The following is a 10,458-nucleotide window of genomic DNA, read 5'->3' as shown; positions in this document are numbered from 1 at the left end:
CGCTGGGCTCGCGGCCGAGGCTGGGCATCTGGGTGACGAAGAAGCAACAGAAAGGCTGTCGCTCCGAGCCGTGTGTAGCGGGCTGCGTGTCGTATCCTCGGTGCGCTGATACCGAGGTTTGCGGCCAGCAGTGCCAACTGGTCGTAGGGTCTGGCATGAGTTGCGGAGGCGTTGGCATCGCTCGCAGGCATCCTGGCCGGGGACGCGCCTGCATCTCTCTTTCACGGCATGGCACCTGTCGCATGCTCGTCTTGCTGGCGGTCTGGCCATCGCGGACGCTCTCCGGTGGGTCGCAGTGGATACATGCTCAGTGAAGGGTGGTGTCTGGAGAGCAGGCAAGGTAGCTGAAACACCGGCGGGTGCTGAGTAACAAAACACGTGCCGTCCGGCAATCCCCGCGTCGCTGGCTTCGATCAACCGAGAAAGACATCGACCTGGGATCTTGTTGTATACACTGGGATATGCATTTGTGAGTTGATGATACGATCATGATGCAAGTGTTTATTGTGCTCGTCTTCGTCGCGTGTCGAATCTCGGTAAGTTAGTGAGAGATTCATGGAAGGAACGCCCCGCAGACTGGAGCTTCATGGGCGTTCACGGAAAGCACGCGTCTCTATGACGCGGCTGCCATGGAGAGAAAGCACGACAGTCATCAACATCGCGACTGGGTAAAACTTCCAAGGCTTGCGAGGCCCAATATTGACGTTCTGCTCATCCACCATCCCTCATCACTCATCTCTTATCTCATTCCTCATTCTCATTCCTCCTCTCTTATCTCTCATCAATACCCCGCAACAGAAGAAACAACAGAAGAAACCAAAACCGTCTGCAGCGGCGTTGGAGACAAGGCTTCAGACTGCATATACCAACTCCACTGAACGAGCCCCGGTAACTCTGAAGCCAATCGAAGTACCTATCGACCTCGGTTCCCTGGCAGAATGGGTGACTCTGCTCAACACGCCGACTGAGTTTGGGCTCCCGCTAAGTTCGCAGAGGACCGAACAGACCCGGGCCAAATTCGACACCGCCATGGACCTCACCCATCGGGGTGTCGTATACCTTGAGAACGGTATGCCTGCACTAGTCAAGGCGAACATGGCGATGAAAGAAAGGCTCAGATCAGCTGCTAGCGAATACATGATGCCCGATAGCTTTGCACCGCCTCCGCGTCGGTCTACAGCAGACGATGGCCTGCACCCTTGCACATCGTCGCTCCACTTCAACGACTGCAGCGGCACAGCAGATGAATTCGCCTCTGCGCCTGACAGAACGACTAGCGAGACAGCAATGATCGACGCTCCGCCTCTGTCTCCGGAGGAAGCTGTGTGCGAGCAGGGTGCGGGTGGTCCAAGACAATTTGGCGAGTACGAAGAGTAAGTCGTGCAGTTATACAACAACACAGCTGCTTACCGTAAACAGCGGCCTCATGATCGAACGCTGAGCAGCATCTGCCTTTGCCCGAAGACTGGATGTGCACACCAGATGAAGACCTGGCGCACAGCGTCATGGACGAGCAAGCCGACGACGACACAACCTTCCAGCAGCCAGCCGAGGCGTCGGGGGAAGGCACGGCACCCCGACCCCCTCGCCCTCGGCTGGTGATGCCAAACAAGCCGGCCCTTGAGCCACGACAGCTGGGCGAGACGGATCTACCAGTGGTCCTACGCATTCCGCGGAGCGATGATCCCAACAGCCGCCATGGTGACGTTGATTACAACAGCATTTCAGATGAGACAACAATTGCGAAAGCCAGCGCAATGGCTACTGAACTACTTGATACACAGGGCACGCGGAGGTTGCAATGGGCGACAGCAAGCCGGAATCCAGGTACCTGGTTATGTTAGCGCTACACTTTGCGTCCAGCCGGACCTGACTGAATGGGTGTGTTGTGGATTCCGGACGTCGTGAGTGACTTATCTGTTCCGCGTCACTGCGATACCATGGGACGAAGTGGGTGACACAAACTCAACTAGGATATCACATTGTATACAAATTGCATGTTGCAAGCGTGGTCCAACTTCACATCGCGCAACTGGGCCCATTCTAGACATGATCATTGCCAGCATTCTCAAGGGACAATACCTTAGTCCACGTACACAATCGCCGCATGCAGGAAGCATCGCCGTCCTCTCCAGGGTATGACAGAAGGCACTTCACCGCGGCGTGTGTCCAAGTTCCCACTCCATTGAGTGCGACCATCGTCGTCCCTAGCCAAACGGTATGTCGCGTTTATCCTGCATAGCCCGTTGGAACGCGTTCACATTCTCGCGGCGTCGCTGACACCTTCCAGCCGCTGAACGTGTTACCACACTTGGCTGATCTCATGCCTGAGGTTTTCGATCGTCTGCCGCTCAGAGCGCAGGCTGCTGTCTAGCTCGTCTTCGCTGCGTCTCCCTAATCCCAACATTCTGCGTGTGTGCCATGCAAGTGGTTTGTAGGCCGCGTGATATCATGCATACGCTCATCCGAGTTCGTTGGTCGTGAAAGAAGGTGGTGCTAGATACGCTTTGCTGTAGAGTAGCAGTACATGCCGCGGTGGTCATTGCTGTAGTGGGGTTGTCGGTTCGTCCTCAGGTGAATCTACAGACGGCTGGTACGGGTATGGTTGAGGCGTCCACAACCATGCTGGTTCCTGGTATCTGGATGGTGGGGTAATCACACTAGCAGTTTCTCCAGGCACAGTTGGCTTCTGTTTCTTTGCAGGAGGAGCCTGACTAGTAGTGGCGGGAGAGTCATCGGACTTGGCGGTGATGACATCCATGAATGGTATGAGGCGCTCGAGGCAGGCGAGCTTTTCCTCGAGGGCAGCTCGAACCCGCTGTTGGCAGATGAGCGCACGGATGGGCAACTCCACTCCCTCTACCAGCACCTCTTGCACCATCCCTTGTAAGTACAGGTCTCTGGGCCGCTCGTCCTTCAAGTAATCCACGAGCTCGCTGAGACCTTTGTCGTACGTGAGGCCGGGTACGGCGGCGGCTTTGAACCGGGTGCTATCCACCCTCAGAAACCCAGGCCTGCAAACGGTACATTCCAAGTGACAAGTCTTTTGTCGGTACTAGTAAAAATGTGTGACTAGTTCTTTGTCGGTAACAGTAAAAATGTCAAGCCAGATCCTGGCTGTCTTGACTTCTCCCATGTGACTGAATGCGGTGGTAAGCATCTGCGTGTGCAGAGCGGAAAGGTCGCTATACTTCCGTCCATCTGCAAGCTCTCAAATCGTTCTTGTTCTGTCGGTATCGGCTTCACGCAGCCGGGCTTGGAGGATATCGACCGTAACCGTCAGATCAGTCACTTCTCCCTTAGAGCCAAGTAGGTCACTGCCGGTTGTCTTGAGGCATTCCTTGTACTGTATAGCCGATACTGTGAGCGGTTAGAAATAGGCTTGCAGTATATGTGGAGGTTGTGCGTACTACGTGCCGCTAAATGCGGTCAGCATCTCCTCGTCGGTCTGCAGCTTCCTCTAAACCCTGCTTGCTTTGGGTGGGTCGGCGAAAGTTCAGCTTCAATGCTTGCTCCTCGCGTGTATTGCCGATTAGGCTGGAGCTGTGATGTGTCTTCAAAACGACGAGCATAGGCCGCAGTGAGTATGGTATGTGTTGTCTCGGCGCGATGACAACAGACTGTGGTGTGAGCGCCACATTGTAGGTGTGTAGAGTTAGAAGCGCCGGTCGTGCGAAGGGTGTTAGAGTGAAGGTGCGTGGCTTCCCGATGGTTGCACTTGCTGCCTAAAGGTGTTCGACATCAACGCTGGAAGCCCCACTCACCTGTTGAGGTGAGAGCAAACGACGCTAGACCCTTCTCATCCGAGCTTTGCGAGATAGTAGGAAACAGCGAACATGGCGTCCAAGACCTTCGAAGGCTGGGTTTGTCTGCGGGAAGCTTCGCCTTTACCTTCGCAGTCGTGCCTACCGTACTCACAACAAGCCCCACCCAAACATTCGAGTACAGCAACAGCGAACGGCATCCGATCGAGATGCGTATCATGCACCTAAGTGCAGTCAGTGCATACCTGGCACATGTGTTCCGTGAGTCATCCACTTTCCAAAAGCTCGATATGACATGTTTCATTACAAGACGTATTAGTGAGCTATCCCCAAAAAAGACCACGCCTTCTGATCAGACAACGATCTCGCATCACTCTCAATCGTAACCGTAACCGTATTCGTCGTCAAAATCTGATCCTCCTCATACACCGTCCCCCGTCGACTCCTCCCCACCTCTTCATCCTCCAAAATTCCCCTTTGGCTCCAATCATCTCCCTGATCCTCGATCACCGTCCAGCGCCCTTCCTTGCCTTTGCCCATCGCATGTACGGTAGTCGTGGTGGTAGAGTGTTGGCTTTGGTTCAATCGAGACAGCGGGACGCTTTGGTTGGTTTTGGTATGCGAGCGCGAGTACGAGGATATGGTTTCCTTGAAGAAAACGCGGAGAACGGGGATGGAAGCGGCGATGATGGCGGTTGCGGTTTCGACGCCGGTCCAGATGGTGAGTTCTTTGCCGTTGTAGGAGAAGTCTTTTTGGCCGAGTTGGATTACGTAGACGCCTTTTACGATGGCGCAGACACCGGATCTGGGGGGAAGTCGTGTTAGCATTGCTGCTTATCAGTCGTGTAGACTCGAAGTGACTTACAATACACCCATGCTCATGGCGATGCCCACTCCGATCTTCTCGCGGAGCTTCAGTTGTAATCCCCATATCAGATACCATGGAAGCAGTGCTAGCGCAAAGTCTGCCGCAGCGCACCACGCGGCGTTGAAGATACCGTAGTCGATTGAGTGGCTGGAGTCCCAGCATGTTCCAGGTAGGTCTTTGTTCCAAGCTTTCGCCATCGGCTGGCACTGGACCCATGTAGCCAACGCACTTGGCAGCATTATGAGGAAGAGGGTCACGATGCAGAACCATACGAACCCGCGTAGGTAACCGGACGTGAGGCGGAGGAGAGTGACGCCGAAGGATATCTTTGAGAGCGTGGAGGCGAAGCAGGAGATCGATGCGGCGACGGACATTCCGACTGCGATGGTCATGAGGTATTTGGGGTTGACATCTTCCAGTCGTTTTCCAAATCCTAGTTGTTGTCCAACTTGTGTGATGATGGCCTGGGCGAGAAGGAGGACCTGTTCATTCCCATTAGCGACATCATACTTATAGAAGTCGTAAACTTACCCATGAGACAGTCAGGATATGATCATCCCACCAAAGCCCTTGCTTCCTCGATAACTTCGCATAGAATCTCAAAGCCAGAAACCCGCCACTCAATATCGTCAACATCCACGTTACTCCAGCAATTACAGGGCCATTATCCGGCACACCCATCGCGGTGCGGATCAGTCTGGAGGACCACCGATTCGTATAAGCCCGCGAGAATATGCAGTCATGCGTACTGAGCGTGCATGCGAGGATCGTAGCGAAAAAAGGCAAAGAAAGGGCTGTGGGTTATGGGGATGGGAACCATGAAGAAGGATCAGCTACCGGCACCTCGCCCACGGTTCCGATCATACCCAATGCCTGTAGTCCATCATCTCGGTATTCGCCGTACACTGGGGCGGAAACGAAGAGTGGTAGTGATGGGATGCTAGATCGACTACTCGACACGCGACATGGCGTGTTTGGAATCGGTACACTAGAAGCATGTCGTCGGGAAGTGGAGTCGCATCAGGCTAGTATGGCGAAAACACCACAAGTGTTGCAAGATGTCAAGTAATGGGTATAAGTGCACTGCTCGAGCGTTAAGCCTGTAGAAGGAAGCGGCACCGTTAGCTGCACGTCCGGCAACAAATTCCAGCCAAGCGTTCATGTAGCGACGGAGAAGCCTGAGAGAACACGATCGTCTAGCGGGCTGAACTGGGATGGACCCTCCAGGTACCTGGGCCCCGGAAATGAACCACGCGGCATGGGAGCGTTGCGACCTGAAGGAAGGAGTTGAGTCGTCTACATGAGGCGACGGGCGCTCCGTGCAGATGTGCGTCTAGGAAGTCTCAGACCTGCGGGATGTGCGATCGATTATACGATTCGTCGGTCCGATCATGCAGCCACTGGATCTCGAGTTCTAGGCCGTTAGCCTCGAATTACAAAATCGCATGCACTTGTGCGACCACGCCACGATGCGATGATCATATTCTCCATGGGATTTCGGGAGTTCAAAGAAACTTTCGGTGACAGAAGCTCTTGACGCCCGAAGCTAGAAGATGCCGCAAACTTTGTGGGCGGCGCTGGAGTGACGCGGCGTCGGTGTCAAAAGGCCGGCGTTACCGAGCTACCACATGGCAATAGAGTTTGCGCCACATTTAGCACGCAAGACACCCGCTAGCTCAGACAGGAGCGGACGATGTCTGTGGTCGCCGATAGCTCGCGCTGGGCTGAACGATTGAACTGGGCGGGATGATTTGCCCGAAGATTTGACGTTGGGCTGAAGCGACGAACGTGCACGAAGGCCTGTGATAAATCCGGTGAAAGGCGGGAAGGTTCGGAATCAAGTCCGCAACGACTCTTGCTACTGAGTATGTATTCAGGCTATATTGGACGGCTGATCCCCAAGCCGGCCTGTTTCCCATCCCTATACCACAAAGATGTACCCGCGACTGCTACTGGAGCATCGCCGCCAGTGTATCATACTCTACCCCTTTTTGTTGAACTGCTTCAGCTTGTCCTGCACGGCTTGCTTGAGATCAAATCCTTGCATCACGCTGCCCCTCCTCTTCCTTTGCTCGATCTCAGCCTTGACTTCGGCCACGATCTCGTCAATCTCCGCCTCGGGATCATCCGCAATACCCAGGAGAGGCATCTTGGCGTGACTCTTGACACTGTCTGACGAGTTGGTCCTCGCTAGCCTTTCTCGTCGAATCTCTTCCCGTGCTGCCTTCTCAATGGCAGGATCATCGTATGTGGTGGCTGCCGCTGGGGGCGCACGAGCCGTCTGAAGTTGAACGAGCTGCTTGCGGATGGGGAACGACCGCGAAAAGACAGCAAATGATCCGGCCACACCGATGAGAGTGTAGAAGTAAACCCGTGCCCAGATCTTGATCGTATCCGAAAAGCCAAGAAGGATGAAGGGAGCGACTACGAACGCAAACACAGTCTGTGTAAGGACGACGCAGAAGAGGTCGTAGTATCGCTTCGAAGGTAGAGGTGATTTCCCGTCTGGCGTCATGAACAGCGGACGGATCAATCGGCGGCCATCTGGTGAATGTCAGCATGAAAGCAGATAGCGCATCATCAGAGACCTACTCTTCGCAGCAGTTTGTACAAGAGCTGCCAGAATGAACGCCATGTAATAGCCAGGGTAGAATCCATGCCAGAATGCGCTAGTCACAAATGTAGCAAGCGTAGCCCTGAAGCCAGGTTTCTGTCCCTTTGGTGTCACACGAAGATACATGTAGTTCTTCAGCCAAGTGTTGGTGTTGATGTTCCAGAAACCAAGGTAAGCACGAGCATTCTGCGCGGCCTCAATCTCGAGTGGCTTGATGTTGGTGAGACGGTCCCATTTAGCTCGACCAGTCTTGGGGTCAAGACCGTTGTAGCCGATTCCGGAAAGGATACAAGATCCCTCAGATAGACTCCAAACTGCGTAGTACTTCATACGCGTGGTAAGACCAAGCATGTAGAGCTGCCAGATCCTGCGGAAAAAGTTGTATTGCATGTATTCATCCCCGAGGTAGAATTCAGGGTAGTACCAGCTGGAGAATTTGATGAATGCGACCAGCCAGAGAGTTCCGTAGACTCCTTTGGTTACGGCAGGCATGCCGCTGCGAGGAATCTTCCGCTTCTTGCGCGTTGGGGGTGCCTTGGACGGATCGGTGCCTGGTGGGAGGGTGAACATGGTCGTAGTGATGTACTGACTGTAATCAGCGTAGTCAAAGGCTGGACCAGCCATGAGGGCAGGAAAGAAAAAGACATAGCCGACGTAGTCGATCATGCTGGGCATTGTCCGGATAGCGTGGGCGCGCTGTTGCTCGGAAAGCTCAGAGTCCGGAAGGCGACCATCCTGGACGTTCCAGCAGAAAGCAGTCAGCTTCATGACCAGGACCATTTGAGCTCCGGTAATGTCAAAGACCGATGGGTCATTCACAGCTTGTCGGTAGATGTGGTTCACCGACATGTGGCCCATAAGGAATACAAATCCGATCCATGGCATATACGGCGAATGAATTTTGGAAGAGATGAGATAGGCCCCACCGGCACTGATGAAGATGGTCCGCAAGCCGGTCCATAAGTCAAAAAGGCCAACAAGGTAGAACATGGAGACGCTGGAGCCATTAACATCAATTCATCCGAAAGAAGATCTGATGAGCCTCACGTAATGACGAAGACATTCTTCTTCCATGGGTCCTTGTCGGGGATCCTTTTCAACACGGCAGCTAGAGGATACGACAGGTAGAAGGAGAAAATGAGCTTGACTGGGTGGAGTCAGCACAACATCAGCCACATGTGCCATGCGAGATCTTACGCTCATCAGCCGAATTTCCAAGCGCACCAGCCACATATTCAAAAGCTTCACCATGGTCAGTATTGGTGGTAGTGGCTCAGCATGCTAACACGTACGTGCGTTGATGTAGGGCAGCATGGTGCCAACTGTCAAGTGGACTTGAGTCCAAACCCGGGAGACAAGAAGGGAACCAGAAGCGGTGAGAGTTGAGAACAGCGGTATTATATGTAAGGCATCGGTCCTGTGTCGGGCGGCGGAAAGTTAAGTGAGAGTATGCAGGCTGTGGTGCATGGTGGGTGAGCAGCCAAGATGACGTCGGGGCACGTTTGCCGAGGCCCGTGCAGGGCAGCTCAGCGCTCACTGGCCAACAAATTCGCGATAGAGTTGGGACGCGACTTCGCGAATCCTCCACGGGCGCAACCACGGCGCATTCTGGTGACGGCACTGATAACGGCCCTGATAACGCACCTCGATAACGGAACTCCGTCGCTGACATGGCCACGACGTACAACCTCGAGCCGAACCCGACGGCCAAAGTCGTCCTGCACACGACCACGGGCGATCTCGAGATCGAGCTCTTCGCCAAGCAGACGCCCATCACGTCGCGTAACTTCCTGCAGCTGTGTCTCGATGGCTACTACGACAACACCGTCTTCCACCGCCTGGTCAAGGGCTTCATCCTGCAGGGCGGCGACCCCACGGGCACGGGGCAGGGCGGAGAGAGCAGCTACGATGGCGAGCCCTTTGCCGACGAGTTCCACAGCCGGCTGAAGTACACGCGACGGGGGCTGCTGGGCATGGCCAACACGGGCAAGAAGGACGACAATGGCAGCCAGTTCTTCTTCACCCTGGCTGCCACCCCAGAGCTGCAGGGCAAGAACACCATGTTCGGCAGGGTCGCGGGCGACACCATCTACAACCTGATGAAGATGGCCGAGGCGGAGATACGCGACGGCAGCGACGACCAGCCCATGTACCCCACCAAGGTCACGGGCGCCGAGATCATCATAAACCCGTTCGAGGACATGGTCAAGAGGGTGCAGGTGGCTACGACGAATGAGTCCGAGACCAAGAAGCCCAAGAAGGCGAAGAGGAAGGCTGGCAAGAACGTGCTCAGCTTTGGCGATGAAGCCGAGGCTGATGCGGCGCCGGTCGCGAAGAAGCCCAAGTTCAACACCAAGCTAGTCAGCGCAGGGGATGAGAAGCCTGCATCCAAAGCACCCGAGGAGACGAGAGAAATACCCATACGCAAACCGTCGCGAAAGTCGCCGCCACGATCCCCATCGCCCAAACCTGCGCACAAAGCCACTCCCAAATCACCACCCAAACCCAAAGCGCGCACCCCACCACGAGAACTGTCGCCTGAGTCCGAGAAGCGATCGAAGTTAGACCGCGTCAACCAGCAGATTGCCGACCTCAAGGCATCGATGAAGCGGAACACAGCTGCCCAAGATACAGGGCCAGCCAAGAAGAAGTCGCTACTGGAGTCAATGGTACCGTCAACTACAACACGGGGACGGAAACGCGGAGCAGGCGGCAATGCAAAAGACGAACAGTCAGCGCTGGACATTCTCAACCGGTTCAAATCAAAGCTGGACTCAGCAGACTCCACTGCCGCCCCCAAAATGGCCACTCCAACATTACCAGAAGAAACACCCAGCAACCAAGGTAATGGAGACGCGAACGGAGCCGACGAAGAAGAAGAAGGTGCATGTGATTTACACTTCATAGTAGGATGCCAGTCTTGTAAAGCCTGGGACAAGCAGGATGAGGAGGAGTCTGATGACGACGCAGGGTGGATGTCGCATTCGCTCAGTTTTGCAAAAGACAGGTTAGGGAAAGACTTGGAGTGGAAGCGGAAAAACGAAGAAGAGTTGTTGGTTATTGACCCGAGAGAGGAGGCGAAGCGGCATAAAGCCGAAGGGAAAAAGGACAAAAAAGCGCGCGAGGATGCAAAGGCAACTAAGGTCAAGGCTTGATGTAGTTTCGATACCCAGAGTTTGCGTTCGACCAGACAGGATTGGTCACCGTCTCGC

At 54.6% G+C, this 10,458-nt stretch overlaps 2 protein-coding genes across 2 annotated transcripts; one reads left to right on the top strand and one right to left on the bottom strand.

Annotated features, from left to right (window-relative positions):
* Positions 1–6,613: 6,613 nt before the first annotated feature.
* Positions 6,614–8,560, bottom strand: J4E90_003101 (uncharacterized protein; the record flags this gene model as incomplete). The annotated part of the gene is made up of 5 exons (XM_051432674.1): positions 6,614–7,176; positions 7,225–8,243; positions 8,294–8,393; positions 8,444–8,488; positions 8,539–8,560. 5 exons carry the CDS (start codon positions 8,558–8,560, stop codon positions 6,614–6,616), a joined length of 1,749 nt encoding a protein of 582 aa, XP_051294096.1.
* A 356-nt stretch (positions 8,561–8,916) lies between these two features.
* Positions 8,917–10,401, top strand: J4E90_003100 (uncharacterized protein; the record flags this gene model as incomplete). Its single annotated transcript, XM_051432673.1, has 1 exon — positions 8,917–10,401. The coding sequence occupies one exon, from the start codon at positions 8,917–8,919 to the stop codon at positions 10,399–10,401; it is 1,485 nt and encodes a 494-aa protein (XP_051294095.1).
* Between the last annotated feature and the right edge of the window lie 57 nt (positions 10,402–10,458).

The sequence above is a fragment of the Alternaria incomplexa genome, assembly GCF_024043165.1.
Source record: "Alternaria incomplexa strain BMP 0042 chromosome Unknown scaffold_3, whole genome shotgun sequence".
NCBI lineage: Eukaryota > Fungi > Ascomycota > Dothideomycetes > Pleosporales > Pleosporaceae > Alternaria > Alternaria incomplexa.
The sequence above is the reverse complement of the archived record's forward strand: the minus strand, read 5'-3'. Positions and strand labels throughout refer to the sequence as shown.